This window comes from Oncorhynchus nerka, linkage group LG7, assembly GCF_034236695.1.
Source record: "Oncorhynchus nerka isolate Pitt River linkage group LG7, Oner_Uvic_2.0, whole genome shotgun sequence".
Lineage (NCBI taxonomy): Eukaryota > Metazoa > Chordata > Actinopteri > Salmoniformes > Salmonidae > Oncorhynchus > Oncorhynchus nerka.
Window position 1 is genome coordinate 22,535,825 of NC_088402.1, and position 17,516 is coordinate 22,553,340.

The following is a 17,516-nucleotide window of genomic DNA, read 5'->3' on the forward strand; positions in this document are numbered from 1 at the left end:
ATGTCACTACTGTTTACCCTCCTAGAGCCAAGCCACTCTCTCACACACACATGAACACACACACACACAAACACACACACACACACACTGTTCCGGATGGATGGATCACGCTGTTTTATAATAGATCCATATTTCATGATGTTTTGGGGGGGTCTGAGAGGTGTTGAAGGTTTGATGCATTATGCATCGGCTGATTTTGTTCAGTGTTGCATGTCAGACAAAGTTGTATCTAAATGCAATACAGTTCACAAGTAGCATGTTATCAAGGTACGTGTCTTATACAGTAGCTGAAGACATAGTAAGCTAATGATTTCTACATTTTCATGACAGTAGTCATTCCTGTAACTATTGTATACATTAATACACCTTCATACATCATGGGTTCTGATCCGTCTGTATTGCAGACAGATCCCAGGTTACCCTTTTAACACACCTTCATGCAACACAGAGTTCTGTCTGTATTGCAGACAGATCCCAGGTTACCCTTTTAACACACCTTCATGCAACACAGAGTTCTGTCTGTATTGCAGACAGATCCCAGGTTACCCTTTTAACACACCTTCATGCAACACGGAGTGTGTTCCATTGTGTACAGTAGAGGTGATTGGGGTAAATCATTGTGATCTGATTGGTGTTTCAGATGCCCCACTCAGCCCCAAGGCCATTGTGATAACTCCTGAGACATGGTGACACCAACATGAATCCTCCTTCCTGTTTCCCCGTTCACCAGACGATTGGAAGACAATACCACTTCTTGTCACTATGACCTTTTCCTGTTTCGACAGACAGGTCCTCCGTGTCGTCTCAGTCAATCAGTCAAACTGCTCCACTGAACACTGCAGCTGGAAAGCGTGGAAAGTGAAATGAATGGCCATCATTTGTATGGCGAGGCCAACATTAAGAATTTGCTTTGCTACCTCGTTCACATATCTTAAAGCAGCATTTTGCCAGCAGCAAAGGCAGTCTGAGGTGTCAAAGTAGTAATATCTCTCACAGCAACTTTGCTCCCTCAAGACATGGTTCTGGCAGAAAGAAATGTGCCATCTTTGAGTTCAGCATGTGGTGTTTAATTCAAGAGTTGTTGTGTGTAATGTGTAGGTGTGGGAGCCAATGGTAGTTACTGTAATAGTGTTCCTGATCTTCCCAGGTGCTAGTAACCTTGGAGCAGCTGGAGAAAGTGAGCACCTTCCAAGAGTTTGTCCAGATCTTCAGCCAGTTCGGGAATCAGATGGTGGAGTTCGCCCACCTGACCGGGGACAGACAGAATGTGAGTATCATCCCTCTCTGATCATGTATTGGGCAAAGTCTTCCTTCTTTCCCCCTTCCTACCAAACACTATGTGCTTCTCCACTCCCCTTCAGCTCTTAATAAACACAGTCTGTCCAGAGAGAGGGGGGGGGGGGAGTGAGACCCTCCAGATTGTGTACAGTGCCGTGTGCTGTTGGCTCCACATCCACTCAGACAGCAAGATGACACAGATAGCAGGGTGTGTGTGACGAGCCCCTGCTACCCAGACACACGTGCCGTTTGTCTAAACACACACACACACACACACACACACACACACACACACACAGAGAGATACACTCCAGGGCTTCTGCACAGGCTAGGAGTGTGTGTGTGTGTGTGTGTGTGTGTGTGTGTGTGTGTGTGTGTGTGTGTGTGTGTGTGTGTGTGTGTGTGTGTGTGTGTGTGTGTGTGTGTGTGTGTTTAGACAAACGGCATGAAAAATGGGTCAGATCTGACTCGCATATCAAAGGAGCGTTTACATCATGAAAGCAGAATGTTGATATGCCTTGATACATTTTGACCGTCAAATCAAACAAACTCTCTATTTGAAATATATCAAGTGCAACATGTCATATATATAAAACAATTTTTTTTACAGAAATAATGAGGCCAGAAAACCTCTGGTGTTCCCCTGTAGTGTCAGCGTCTGCAAATCATGCTTTGATTCATACACAGTCTCTTTGTATGCATCCCTAATGGCTCCCAATTCCCTGTTCCCAAAGCCCAATGGCTAATGCACTATACAGGGAATAGGTTGCCATTTGGGATAATGAATAAGGTTTATCCAACTGCGTTAACTAGCTGATGAAAAGTGTTATCGCTGTGCTGTAGGGAGAGAACGGATCATATTCAGCTTTCCTTCCCTTCTTTTTGTTTAAAGGGATGTTTCACAAACATGCCACGTACCCATCTCTCTCTCCGTCTGGAAATCTCCTGGCTCTTCTATTGAGAGACTAACCTAGCGAAGAGCAGGGGAATATAATAACACATCATCACATCTCCTTAGTAATCCATGGCTCTGTGCCTCGAGAAGTCGATTCAGCCTCTCCTGAAAAACACACACACACACACACACACACACACACACACACACACACACTAAATCCCTACTGGAGGCTAAGTCTTTGAAACACAGAGAGAGGAGAGAGAGTCCATGGATGTAACTGAGATATCTAGTCTCCTGCCGACTGCGTAATGTTATCTACTGCATTGAGTCGTGCTTCACCAGGTTGGTCTATGAGTAAGAACTCTGATGGCCTGAGAACTAGGCTTTAACTTAACATAGCCTAATAACTCTGTCATATCTTTCCCATCATAGGAATGTGGTCCATATGTATTCAGCATGCTCTTTAGGAAGTGCACTATATGGTGAATAGGGTGCCATTTGGGATGTGGCCTTGGTCCACTAGTCCAGACCACTGGTAGGGTCAGACCCCACTGAGTCAGAGTGGGTTTGAGACTTGCTTCAGAGCCCACTGGTGCTGTTAGGTCACTGTCAGTCGTGTTGTATTTAATCTTGAGAAATGGTTCTGTCTATTCGGTGGCTCACAAGATCATTCAAAGGGCTTTAACTGGGTCACACTCACAAATCAGAGAAGTTTGGGAACCTGCTACTTCTCTAACTGTCCAGTGTTGGTCTCTGTCCTTTTGGACCTGAAGGGAAGCTTCTTCTCTTAAACCTATGTTCACACTGTGTGCCTTAATATTGAAAATCAGTTTTGGACTACTGACTGTCCAAACAGCCAGTTACATGACCAAATTAGATTTGTGTTTATTCAGACAGCAGTTATTTGCTGACATGGCTACACTAGTTGTCATAGTAACAATGGGTGTATACGCAGTGGTAAAGACTGATTGGTGGTGGTGCACGTGCTTCCTATCACTCAGAAGTTATGTAGCATGCTAAGGTGACAACAGTGTCTGCCATGGACGTTTCCCAGGTGCTTTGAATGTTCAAAATATGCGTGTTTTAAACACTTATAACTTCTTATGGGCAGGTGGGCACCTGGCCAACATCCGGTGAAATTGTAGAGCGCGAAATTCAAAAATACCAAATTAAAATATTTAACATTCTTGTATACATGTGTTATACATCAAAATATAGCTTAACTTCTTGTTAATCCAGCTGCTTTGTCAGATTTTAAAAAGGCTTTAGGTTTGCGAAAGCAAACCATGCGATTATCTGAGGACAGCGCCCTGCATACAAACACATGAAAATCATATTTCAACCAGGCAGGTGCGCCACAAAAGTCAGAAATAGTGATATACTGAATGCCTTACCTTTGAAGATCTTCTTCTGTTGGCACTCCAAAATGTCCCAGAAACATCACAAATGGTATTTTTGTTCGATAATGTCCTTCTTTATGTCCCAAAAATGTCCATTTATTTGGCGCGTTTGATTCAGAAATACACCGGTTTCAACTCGCCCAACATGCCTACAAAGTATCTAATAAATTACCTGTAAACTTGGTCCAAACATTTAAAACAACGTTCCTAATCCAACCTAATCCAACATTCACTAACACGTAAATAATCTATAAAATTTAAGACAGAATAAACTGTTTCTAATACCAGATAAAAACAATGTGAAGCGCGCTCCAGTTCACTCGCACCAAAACAGTAGAGTCCATATGGAATGACACTTACAATGAATAGCGCTACTTTTTCATTTCTCAAAAGAAAAACATCGAACCATTTCTAAAGACTGTTGACATCAAGTGGAAGCCATAGGAACTGCAACCAGGTTCCTATTAATAAGGGTACCCCATAGAAAACCATTGAAAAATCCTATGACCTTAATTTTCCGTTTACCTGGATGGTTTGTCCTCGGGGTTTCGCCTGCCATATCAGTTCTGTTATACTCACAGACATTATTTTAACAGAAACTTTAGAGTGTTGTCTATCCACATCTATCACTTATATGCATATCCTAGCTTCTGGGCCTGAGTAACAGGCAGTTTACTTTGGGCATACTTTTCATCCGGAGGTGAAAATACTTCCCCCTACCCAAGAGAGGTTAAAGCCTCAAAGGATAAGATGATCAAACTTTCAAAGAATCATTTTTGGCTAGCAACAGCAGTCAACTAGCTAGCTAGGTAGCTGTTTAGCTTTCTGTCACATTCACTCATTTGTTTGTAAACAATTAACAAGCTAGTTAGCTGCCACATGTTCTTGTCAAACTGTTAACAGAGTAGCTAGCAAACAACAAGATATTCCAAAGAACCACTTGAGGACAAAAACATCACATTTGACCTTTCAGACACAAGTCACATGGGCAGGAATCAGGAATCACCTATGAAGGTGGTTTGAAATGTGTCTTGAAATATTAGATTCCATCTGTTTTTGTCTGTTCAGGCTGCAGGAAAAAGAACAGATTCAAATCAGATATGCAAATAAATAGGATTTGAGTGACTTCAAACTGTCAATATGAACACAGCTTAACTGCCCAGTGTTGGTCTCTGTCATTTAGGACCTGAAGGACGAGAATAAGAAGGCCAGGATGGCAGCAGCCAGAGCAGTGCTGGAGAAATGCACCATGATGCTGCTCACTGCGTCCAAGGTGTGTACAACCTACCACTACTGCTAATGTACTAGGTCAAAGCTGTGAGCTGGAAAACCTTAGTACTGCATGGGTGAAATTAGGCCTTATGGTGGTCATGTGAATTCTTTTTTGGAATCAAACCAGTCTAACTTCTCACCTAAAACATAGTTTTTGTGTTAAATATACATTTGAAGTCGGACGTTTACATACACTTTTAGCCAATACATTTAAACTCTGTTTTTCACAATTCCTGACATTTAATCCTAGTAAAAATTCCCTTAGTTCAGTTAGGATGACCACTTTATTTTAAGAATGTGAAATGTCAGAATAATAGTAGAGAGAATTATTTATTTCAGCTTTTATTTCTTTCATCACATTCCCAGTGGGTCAGAAGTTTATATACACTCAATTAGTATTTAGTAGCATGGCCTTTAAGTTGTTTAACTTGGGTCAAACATTTCGGGTAGCCTTCCACAAGCTTCCTACAATAATTTGGGTGAATTTTGGCCCATTCCTCCTGACAGAGATGGTGTAACTGAGTTAGGTTTGTAGGCCTCCTTTCTCGCACACACTTTTTCAGTTCTGCCCACAAATGTTCTATAGGATTGATGTCAGGGCTTTGTGATGGCCACTCCAATACCTTGACTTTGTTGTCCTTAAGCCATTTTGCCACAACTTTGGAAGTATGCTTGGGGTCATTGTCCATTTGGAAGACCCATTTGTGACCAAGCTTAATTTCCTGACTGATGTCTTGAGATGTTGCTTCAATATATCCACATAATTTTCCTCCCTCATGATGCCATCTATTTTGTGAAGTGCACCAGTCCCTCCTGCAGCAAGCACCCCCATAATATGATGCTGCCACCCCCTTGCTTCACGGTTGGGATGGTGTTCTTCGGCTTGCAAGCCTCCCCCTTTTTCCTCCAAACATAACGATGGTCATTATGGCCAAACAGTCCTATTTTTGTTTTATCAGACCAGGGGACCTTTCTCCAAAAAGTACGATCTTTGTCCCCATGTGCAGTTGCAAACCGTAGTCTGGCTTTTTTATGGCGGTTTTGGAGCAGTGGCTTCTTCCTTGCTGAGCGGCCTTTCAGGTTATGTCGATGTAGGACTCGTTTTACTGTGGATATAGATACTTTTGTACCTGTTTCCTCCAGCATCTTCGCAAGGTCCTTTGCTGTTGTTCTGAGATTGAGTTGCACTTTTCGCACCAAAGTGTGTTCCATCTCTAGGAGACACATCTCCTTTCTGAGTGGTATGACGGCTGTGTGGTCCCATGGTGTTTGTACTTGTGTGCTATTGTTTGTACAGATGAACGTGGTACCTTCAGGCATTTGGAAATTGCTCCCAAGGATGAACCATTCTTGTGGAGGTCTACAATTTTTTTTTCTGAGGTCTTGACGGATTTCTTTTGATTTTCAAGTGATGACAAGGAAAGAGGCACTGAGTTTGAAGGTAGGCCTTGAAATACATCCACAGGTAAACCTCCAATTGACTCAAATGATGTCAATTAGCCTATCAGAAGGCATGACACCATTTTCTGGAATTTTCCAAGCTGTCTGTATGTAAACTTCCGACTTCAACTGTATATACAAGGCAGAGGGACTGTATTACTACAATTGATTTCAAACATGGACTGTTTCTTCATCTGCTGCTTGGTTTTCAAATCATGTGCCAGATACTTATAAAACCACGAGTCTCTCTCCTCCCTGCAGACGTGTCTCAGACACCCTGACTGCGAGTCGGCACGCATCAACAAAGACGCCGTGTTTCACCGCATGCGTTTCGCCCTGGAGCAGGTCATGGAGATCGTGACGGACGCTCGGCCCTGCGGGGAGACCAAGGTCCTTCCCCTCAGCATTTACACCGGCATCAAGGACTTCAAGGTGGGACGACAGGGGAGGACCGAGCCTGGGGGATCCTTCCATATGTTGTTGTTTTTTGTGCCAGTTTGTGGGGGAAAAACACGTTTCTAAGTACCACGCAACAATGTGTTATAACACTGTACCTGCTTGTGTTAATACAGTATGCCGCTTTAGGCCTCTACATACAAAGATGAAGTATGCTAGGAGTTCTGTGCGAGTTCTTTAGAATAAGTAAATTATCCTAGCTTTGAATTGGATAATAGACTGCAACAGAGATCATAGAGCTTTCTAATGATCTTCTCTGTCTCTGCCTGTGTCTCTGTCTCTGCCTGTGTCAATTCAATTTTTGGCATGACAAATAGTTTTTGTATTCACTATTGTCTCTGTCTATGTGTTTCTATGTCTGTGTCTCTGTCTGTGTCCCTCTCTGTGTCTCTGTCTGTGTCTCTGTGTCTCTCTCTATCTCTCTGTCTGTGTCTCTGTCTATGTCTCTGTGTCTCTCTCCATCTCTCTGTCTGTGTCTCTGTCTCTATGTCTCTGTCTGTGTCTCTGTCGCTGTGTCTCTCTCTGTCTGTGCCTCCCTGTCTCTGTCTCTGTGTTTTTCTCTGTGTGTATGTCTGTGTCTCTGTCTGTGATCCCAGTCAAACGTGGAAGGTCTGCGTGAGGGTCTGTACTTGCTGCCCCACCAGGCTCTGTCTGGCCAGCTAGAGGCAGTGGTGGAGAGGACGGAGGACTTCACTGACTCGGCCTACACCAGCCACGAGCACCGAGAGGGCATCCTGCAGCTCTGCCAGCTCGCCCGCCAGGACACTGACCAGCTCATCACAGCCTGGATGGAGGCAGTATGTGGCCGTTCACAGGGCATACACGCACATATAAACACTCACATGCATACACACAAGCACAGAGACACACAGGGACACACAAACACGTATACAAGTACTCACACAGATATGTGATAGATATGTACTCATACTTCTACATGGTTAAGAGCACACATACAGTATGTTGTGATTTAACACATGCATATGCACATTTACACGTGCAAATACCCACAGACCTCTTTTCCTTTTCACGCACATTTTATTCAACCTTTATTTAACCAGGTTAGTCTCGTTGAGATAAAAAAATCTGTTTTTCAAGAGAGACCTGGAACACACACATTCACCTTCTCTCTGTATCTCCTTTCTATATTGTCAGTGAATGTCCTTGAGCTGTCAAGTGATTCTCTGGGTGACAAATGGATCACACTGCAGGAGTGTAGTTGCATGACCTTGTGTACTGTTGATAGGTTTACAGATAATGTGGAGAAGTATAGAATATCCAGCCTTTTCACACTACCCTCCTGCATGCTACTATGCAGTACTATTTTCCTTCTTTCAGTATGGTTGTGTTTCCATACATGATTTACCCTAGTGTTTTACCCAAAAGGCTCAGACTTGTCTGTTTCCATCTACGCGGGCCGGTACCCGTGTCTCTGGCAGACCTGCTCTCACTTGGGGCCAAAGCCAGGCCCCTGGTACTTTTCAGCTTGCATTTACATAACAGTGGATAACTGTGAACTGTTACACCTCACAAAGCAACTGTTTTGATTATGCAGAGGTTGTTGATTCTGCTCTTCACAAGTCTTCACTCTCAGCCCCAGCTTTGGAAACACAATGTCCCTAATATAACATAAGGGTGTATACACTAGTGTAACATAAGGGTGTATACACTAGTGTAACATAAGGGTGTATGCACTAGTGTAACATACGGGTGTATACACTAGTGTAACATAAGGGTGTATACACTAGTGTAACATAAGGTGTATGCACTAGTGTATGTGTACACTAGTGTAACATAAGGGTGTATAACATAACATAGGGTGTATGCACTAGTGTAACATAAGGGTGTATACACTAGCGTAACATAAGTATACACTAGGTAACATATACACTAGCGTAACATAAGGGTGTATACACTAGCGTAACATACACTAGCGTAACATAAGGGTGTATACACTAGCGTAACATAAGGGTGTATGCACTAGTGTAACATAAGGGTGTATACACTAGCGTAACATAAGGGTGTATACACTAGCGTAACATAAGGGTGTATACACTAGCGTAACATAAGGGTGTATACACTAGTGTAACATAAGGGTGTATGCACTAGTGTAACATAAGGGTGTATACACTAGTGCAACATAAGGGTGTATGCACTAGTATAACATAAGGGTGTATGCACTAGTGTAACATAGGGGTATATGCACTAGTGTAACATAAGGGTGTGTGCACTAGTGTAACATAAGGGTGTATGCACTAGTGTAACATAAGGGTGTATGCACTAGTGTAACATAAGGGTGTTTGCACTAGTGTAACATAGCGTAGGGTGTATGCTAGTGTAACATAGTGTAACATAACAAGGGTGTATACACTAGTGTAACATAAGGGTGTATACACTAGTGTAACATAAGGGTGTATGCACTAGTGTAACATACGGGTGTATACACTAGTGTAACATAAGGGTGGGTGTATGCACTAGTGTAACATAAGGTGTATACACTAGTGTAACATACACTAGTGTAACATAAGGGTGTATACACTAGTGTAACATAAGGGTGTATACACTAGTGTAACATAAGGGTGTATACACTAGTGTAACATAAGGGCTTATACACTAGCGTAACATAAGGGTGTATACACTAGCGTAACATAAGTGTAACATAAGGGTGCTTATGCACCAGGGTGTATGCACTAGTGTAACATAGGGTGGGTATGTATAGGGTGCACTAGTGTAACATAAGGGTGTATGCACTAGTGTAACATAAGGGTGTATACACTAGTGTAACATAAGGGTGTATGCACTAGTGTAACAGGGTGTATACACTAGTGTGTATGCACTAGTGTAACATAAGGGTGTTTGCACTAGTGTAACATAAGGGTGTGTGCTAGTGTAACTAAGGGTGTAGTAACATAAGGGTGTATGCACTAGTGTAACATAAGGTGTGTATGCACTAGTGTAACATAAGTAACATAAGGGTGTATGGTGTATACACTAGTGTAACATAAGGGTGTGTGCACTAGTGTAACATAAGGGTGTATACACTAGTGTAACATAAGGGTGTGTGCACTAGTGTAACATAAGGGTGTATGCACTAGTGTAACATAAGGGTGTATGCACTAGTGTAACATAAGGGTGTGTGCACTAGTGTAACAAGGGTGTATGCACTAGTGTAACATAAGGGTCTATACACTAGTGTAACATAAGGGTGTATACACTAGTGTAACATAAGGGTGTATACACTAGTGTAACATAAGGGTGTATACACTAGTGTAACATAAGGGTGTATACACTAGTGTAACATAAGGGTGTATACACTAGTGTAACATAAGGGTGTATACACTAGTGTAACACTGGTGTTGCAGTATATAGGAGTAAGATCTAACTTGAAGTCAGCCTCGTTGTATGAACAGATATCCACTTGACTCCACTGATAACACGGAACACATTGTGTTCTCTGTCTCTCTCTTGACACCTCGCTCAAAATATTCTCCTTGGATACTGAAACTTGGGAGGTTTTATACAATGTGTTTTTGGTTTAAGCTGGTATAACGATGTGAAAGTAGAGGCCACAGTTCCCACTGACAGATTGAATGGAATCAGAGCTACAACACGTTGAAGGATTGGTTCCCTGGTGAGACACATTTCCACAACGTGCGTCACTAGCTGGATCCCAGGGTCTGTTTGTGTTTCTCCACTCAATTCAGTAGAAACAGAGAGGGTGTGAGAAGATGTTACTCCACTCATTAAAGTGGAAACCGAGAGAAAGATATGAGGGGGTGTGGTGAGTTGGTCAAAGACTAATCATCTGATGCCTCCTGCTTGTTTGACAGTGTTTTGACACCCTGCTTTAATCCTGTCTGTGCAAGGTTGGTACTGCCCACCTGCCTCCTTGGCCTGAGAACCTGTGTCTGAAACGATTATGTTTTACATGCTATTGGTGAAGCAGAAGGGATCTCAATTCAATTCAAGGGGCCTTATTGGCATAGGAAACATATGTTAACATTGCCAAAGCAATCGAGTGATCTCTCTCTCTCTCTCTCTCTCCCCTCTCTGTCTCTCTGATAGGGACTGAACAGGTTTGTGTGATCTGGTGTGGGTCAGAAACTGACTTCTCCTTCCTCTGCAGAGACAGGACACGTCCAAGGCAGCAGTCCATGATTTATGTGACAACTCTTATCTTTTCCCACTCCCTCCCTTCTTTCTTTTTGTTTTTATCTTTCTTTCAAGAAGCAGTCTCTAAATGCTAAAGAGGCCACGGAGGAGATGGAGCTGTCGATACTGAAGACCTGCCAAAGTGTCTACGAACTCCGCAGAGAGGTGAGTCCTGTAACCCTATGCTCCTACCCAGAATGCTTCACTGTTTGGCATGCCAAGGGGTTCAGTCCTAGAGCAGAAATGTCTGTAGTTTTCTGTACTCCATCACAGTTTGTCTGTATCACTTGCTCTTTTTTTAATCTTTGAGATGCCCACATCACTCTCTCTCTCTGTTTCTCTCTGTTCTCTCTTTATCCTCTAGTGTACACTGCCACTCTCCCTATTCATTTCACTCTTTCTCTCTCTGACTTGCTCTTTCTCTCTCTGACTTGCTCTTTTTCTCTCTGACTTGCTCTTTTTCTCTCTGACTTGCTCTTTTTCTCTCTGCCTTGCTCTTTCTCTCTCTGATTTGCTCTTTCTCTCTCTGCCTTGCTCTTTCTCTCTCTGACTTGCTCTTTCTCTCTCTGCCGTGTTCTCCTTCTGTCTTACTCTTGTTTTCTCTTTCTGCTACCATTGTGCAGCCAGGCATACAAAAGATACAAAACATACACACATATTCACCCCCTCTCTTCCCTTCTCCCTTCCGTCCAGCTTCATAAGGTGGCGGTGGGGCGGGCGGCGGACCTGCTGAAGCTGCACGCGGAACACTTGCCTCTGCGGGCCCTGAAGGCCTCGGGGGGCGAGGGCAACCTGGAGGCTGTGGCAGAGTATGCCCGGACGCTCGGCGAGCAGAAAGAACAGCTGGTGGAGGTGAGAGAAGCTCACTGGGCTGGGGAGGTTGACTTAAGTCTGTTGAGTCTTCTTGATCAAGTCACCATTGAAGCACAATAAAGTATTCAATTCAATCCACAGCAATCCAACCTCATATCCATCTCTATATCTGAGGTATATGGACATGTGTGATGTGGGATACTGGCTTTGGAAGCCTGTATGTATTTTTTCAATTGAAACATTTGGATAAGTATTTTGTTGTTGGCATCAACATGTAGGTCTGTGTCTGCTGCTCATATCCAGTCATATTGATGTTAGACATCGATGTTCTTTGTCCTGTTCCAGACTTGTCGTCTGCTGTGTCACGTCTCGGGGACAGAGCCTCTGGAGATCACCTGTATACATGCTGAGGAGACCTTCCACGTCATCGGCCCCCAGGTAACACACACTGACAGGTAACACACACTGGCAGGTAACACACACACTGACAGGTAAAACACACACACACTGACAGGTAACACACACACACACACTGACACGTAACACACACACACACACACACACACACTGATACACACTGACAGGTAAAACAGGTAAAACACACACACTGACAGGTAACACACACTGACAGGTAAAACACACACACACTGACAGGTAACACACACACACACTGACACGTAACACACACACACACACACACACACACACACACATACACACTGACAGGTAAAACACGCACACTGACAGGCAACACACACACACTGACAGGTAAACACACACACTGACAGGTAACACACACACTGACAGGTAAAACACACACACTGACAGGTAACACACACACTGACTGGTAAAACACACACACTGACAGGTAACACACATACTGACTGGTAAAACACACACACTGACAGGTAACACACACACACTGACAGGTAACACACACACACTGACAGGTAAACACACACACTGACAGGTAGCACACACACACTGACAGGTAAGACACACACTGACAGGTAACGGACACCCACACATACGCATCACACTCACACTGGGAATGGGCCCCTGAAGGGCCAAAACAAGACACATGAGATGGCATAGTCCTGATCATGTCTGATCCAGTCCATGTTGCGACAGAAACTTGATAATCTGTATAACCTCTCCATTATCAAGGTTCAGTTTTTCAGCACATCCCCTGTCATCTAGATCCCTTATAGCTTCAACACCATACATTAAACACAGCCAACCATTGCAGAAAAATACATTAAGAAGACTTAATCTGATACATGGGGAAATAACTCAGACAACCACATGCACACAAGTCAGAGTGCATCACCCCCAGTGTGCTGCATTTAATTGACAATTACCCGCAGGAGTCCCTTTATTATCATTGAAAGACACGCACAGACACACACACACACACACACACACACACATACACACACACACACACACACACACACCAGTATCATCCCTCCCTGCTGGGCGGTGGCTCCCTCTCTGTGACCTTATTGATTGGTTGACCTTTGAGCTTATGAGCTCAGTCATTACTGCGGGGTCATGCAGCGTCTGACATTACCGTGGGAGGATCATCACATTTCACACTATACCCCCAGCAGCAGATAAAGACCTTCCCGACGGCCTGGAAGACCAAACATAATTAGAAAAGTGGGGAACAAAACTGATGCCCTGCCCACTGAAGATTGTGTGAAATGGAACAAATCCACCCCCACACTGAAAGGTAATGATCCGGTGTAACTCCGGTGTCTCTGCTGTCTCATAGTAGTTCAACATTGTACGAGACTGAGGCCTGTTTCTATTCAAATCACCCTCTCCTTTTCTTGGGCCTCTTGTTGGTCTTCCCTCAAAGAGTCACCTGGTCTGGATAGGTACTGCTGTGAGTAACATAGTAATAACGTTTCCCATGTGGGGTTGCCTGATTTTGAAAATGGGGTCGCGAGAGAAATGGTGAAATAAAATTTTGAAGCAAAAATATAAAATAATGAAACTGTTTTCACCCTACAGATGTGGCTCAGTCGTTTGAACGGTTTAAGCTATAAAATATTATGACCCCATCACTGAAAGACTCTCAGGAACATGCATGTGTCTGTTTCCTTCTACAATGCCAACAAGCCTCATTAAAACAGAGTGGACAATACCAGGCACTAAGTCAGACTGGGAGGAAAAGATCATACATAATTATTAGCTGAGAACATTCTGAACTTCCCAATAGCTTTCTGATGCATTTCAATCACTTCAAACCAGTACTTTTGAAATACTGTAAAAAGTACTGTCAGACTCATTTGTAATAGGCTGTCAAATAAAAAAATGATTACATCATTTTTGTTACATGGTGTGGTCATGAAACAAATGTGATATCAAAATGGGGTCGGGGGTCAAAAAGTTTGGGATCACCTGACTTAAGGTAGAACTTAGTGCACCTTATCAAAACACTTTCACAGTCCAATACGGTGTAAAACATAGCTACTCCATCTTCTCACTCCCCCCCCCCCTCCCTCTCTCTCTCTCTCCCCCCTTCCTCTCTCCTGTCAGATCATCTCTGCAGCCCAGACGCTGGCCCTGCACCCATCCAGTAAGATTGCCAAGGAGAACCTGGATGTGTTCTGTGAGGCCTGGGAGTCCCAGCTCTGCGACATGGCAGTGCTGCTAAGGGAGATCAACGACGTGTTCGAGGGCCGCCGAGGTGGGGCTGCCAGTGGTAGGAGAGGGGGGTGGGTGTGTGTTATGGGCCGAGGTGGGGCTGCCAGTGGTAGGAGAGGGGGGAGGGAGGTGGGCCACCGAGGTGGGGCTGCCAGTGGTAGGAGAGGGGGGGAGGGATGGGTGTGTGTTATGGGCCGCCGAGTTGGGGCTGCCAGTGGTAGGAGAGGAGGAGAGGGATGGGTGTGTGTTATGGGCAGTCGCAGGAGAGGGTTGTCGTAGGACAGCTCACCACAAGCCGTGGTTGTTTTTACTCTCTGTCTCTCGCTGAGCTTTGGTAGTCGAAAATGTATTGATCCTATTCATAGACAGTTAAATCTCTATAACCGTAGTTGTTTGTATTATCTGACACAAGCTCTATCAGGGAGGGGATGTCAGATTAAAGCACCATCAGCAGGATACCTCTCATTGAGTTGGAGATGCAAACCGTTCTGTTACAGGCCTGATAGCCAGTGTGTGTCCCAGCGTGGTGATGCCAGACGTTTCTCAGAGCTCTCTCCCAGCATGCAGCGTGAGTCCTGTCATCCGTAACCTCTGTGGCGTGTCACGGTGCCAGTATTTATGGGCTACGATCCCAATGACAAGCAGCGAGAGAGACGACGTCCCCCTACTAAACCAATTGAATAGAGGAGGAATAGGGATAAATCTCCCTCCCTGGTGGAAGTTTAACGATGAAGTTCACACTGTGCCCTCGAGTCGTGGCTCTCACATAGTAAAAGTGCTATTTTTCCTCTGGTAAAGCTGGTATGGGTGTGTGTTTACCTGTGTATGTGTGTGTGTCTACCTTTCTGTTTGTGTGTGTGCTCGCGCTTGTGGAGGGGGTGTGTTACTCAAGCGGCACAGACAGGCCCTCCAAAAAGCTGCCTGTACTTTTATGTGAAGTAATGCTCCTTGAACATGTTAGTGATGTTTATCACACCCTCACCACCACTGGTGGTTTATTTATTCCCTTAAATGTCCCTTTATTCCAAACTTGATTGGTGAGTTAATTGGTTGCACTCCATTTGAAGTCTGATAGATGATGTGTTGGGGATAATCAACTGTACTATAATAGAGGGTGTGTTCGGAATAATCAACTGTAGTATAATAGAGGATGTGTTAGGGATAATCAACTGTAGTATAATAGAGGATGTGTTAGGAATAATCAACTGTAGTATGATAGAGGATGTGTTAGGGATAATCAACTGTAGTATAATAGAGGATGTGTTAGGAATAATCAACTGTAGTATAATAGAGGATGTGTTAGGGATAATCAACTGTAGTATAATAGAGGATGTGTTAGGAATAATCAACTGTAGGGATAATACTGTAGTATAATAGAGGATGTGTTAGGAATAATCAACTGTAGGGATAATCAATAGTATAATAGGATAATCAACTGTAGTATAATAGGGATGTGTTAGGGATGTGTATTAGGGATAATCAACTGTAGTATAATAGAGGATGTGTTAGGGATAATCAAGTAGGAATAATATAGTATAATAGAGGATGTGTTAGGGATAATCAACTGTAGTATAATAGAGGATGTGTTAGGGATAATCAACTGTAGTATAATAGAGGATGTGTTAGGAATAATCAACTGTAGTATAATAGTATAATAGAGGATGTGTTAGGATAATCAACTGTAGTATAATAGAGGATAGAGTATAATATGTGGAGTTAGGGATAATCAACTGTAGTATAATAGAGGATGTGTTAGGGATAATCAACTGTAGTATAATAGAGGATGTGTTAGGGATAATCAACTGTGGTATAATAGAGGGTGTGTTAGGAATAATCAACTTTAGTATAATAGAGGATGTGTTAGGGATAATCAACTGTAGTATGATAGAGGATGTGTTAGGAATAATCAACTGTAGTATGATAGAGGATGTGTTAGGATAATCAATGTGTTAGGGATAATGTAATAGAGGATGTGTTAGGGATAATCAACTGTAGTATATAGAGGATAGGGATAATCAACTGTAGTATAATAGAGGATGTGTTAGGGATAATCAACTGTAGTATAATAGAGGATGTGTTAGGAATAATCAACTGTAGTATAATAGAGGATGTGTTAGGGATAATCAACTGTAGTATAATAGAGGATGTGTTAGGATAATCAACTGTAGTATAATAGAGAGGGATAATCAACTGTAGTATAATAGAGGAGGGATAATCAACTGTAGTATGATAGAGGATGTGTTAGGGATAATCAAGAGGGTGTTAGGAATAATGTAGTATAATAGAGGATGTGTTAGGGATAATCAACTGTAGTATAATAGAGGAGAGGATGTGTTAGGGATAATCAACTGTAGTGTAATAGAGGATGTGTTAGGGATAATCAACTGTAGTATAATAGAGGATGTGTTAGGGATAATCAACTGTAGAGGGTGTGTTAGGAATAATCAACTGTAGTATGATAGAGGATAGTTAGGATAATTAACTGTGTATGATAGAGGATGTGTTAGGGATAATCAACTGTAGTATAATAGAGGATGTGTTAGGAATAATCAACTGTAGTATAATAGAGGATGTGTTAGGGATAATCAACTGTAGTATAATAGAGGATGTGTAGGGATTACTGTAGTATAATCAACTGTAGGGATAGTATAGTATAATAGAGGATGTGTTAGGGATAATCAACTGTAGTATAATAGAGGATGTGTTAGGGATAATAACTGTAGTATAATAGAGGGTGTGTTAGGAATAATCAACTGTAGTATGATAGAGGATGTGTTAGGGATAATTAACTGTAGTATAACAGAGGATGTGTTAGGGATAATAAACTGTAGTATAATAGAGGATGTGTTAGGGATAATCAACTGTAGTATAATAGAGGGTGTGTTAGGAATAATCAACTGTAGTATGATAGAGGATGTGTTAGGGATAATTAACTGTAGTATGATAGAGGATGTGTTAGGGATAATCAACTGTAGTATAATAGAGGTGGGGTAGGAATAATCAACTGTAGTATAATAGAGGATGTGTTAGGGATAATCAACTGTAGTATAATAGAGGATGTGTTAGGGATAATCAACTGGATGTGTTAGGGATAATCAACTGTAGTATAATAGAGGATGTGTTAGGGATAATCAACTGTAGTATAATAGAGG

The 17,516-nt window shown here is 42.8% G+C and overlaps 1 protein-coding gene across 4 annotated transcripts in view; it reads left to right on the top strand.

Moving 5' to 3' along the window:
- The window catches only part of ctnnal1 (catenin (cadherin-associated protein), alpha-like 1), a 120,097-nt gene that overhangs the window by 82,018 nt on the left and 20,563 nt on the right, over window positions 1-17,516 (top strand). Inside the window, exons 4-11 of one of the 4 annotated variants that reach the window (XM_065020325.1) lie at window positions 1,148-1,267; window positions 4,760-4,849; window positions 6,550-6,720; window positions 7,341-7,541; window positions 10,972-11,061; window positions 11,590-11,748; window positions 12,055-12,147; window positions 14,257-14,422. In XM_065020325.1, coding sequence (XP_064876397.1) covers window positions 1,148-1,267; window positions 4,760-4,849; window positions 6,550-6,720; window positions 7,341-7,541; window positions 10,972-11,061; window positions 11,590-11,748; window positions 12,055-12,147; window positions 14,257-14,422 — 1,090 coding nt within the window. The remainder of the gene's footprint in view (window positions 1-1,147; window positions 1,268-4,759; window positions 4,850-6,549; window positions 6,721-7,340; window positions 7,542-10,971; window positions 11,062-11,589; window positions 11,749-12,054; window positions 12,148-14,256; window positions 14,423-17,516) is intronic. The other 3 variants (XM_065020327.1, XM_065020326.1, XM_029662941.2) reach the window with 3 other exon arrangements.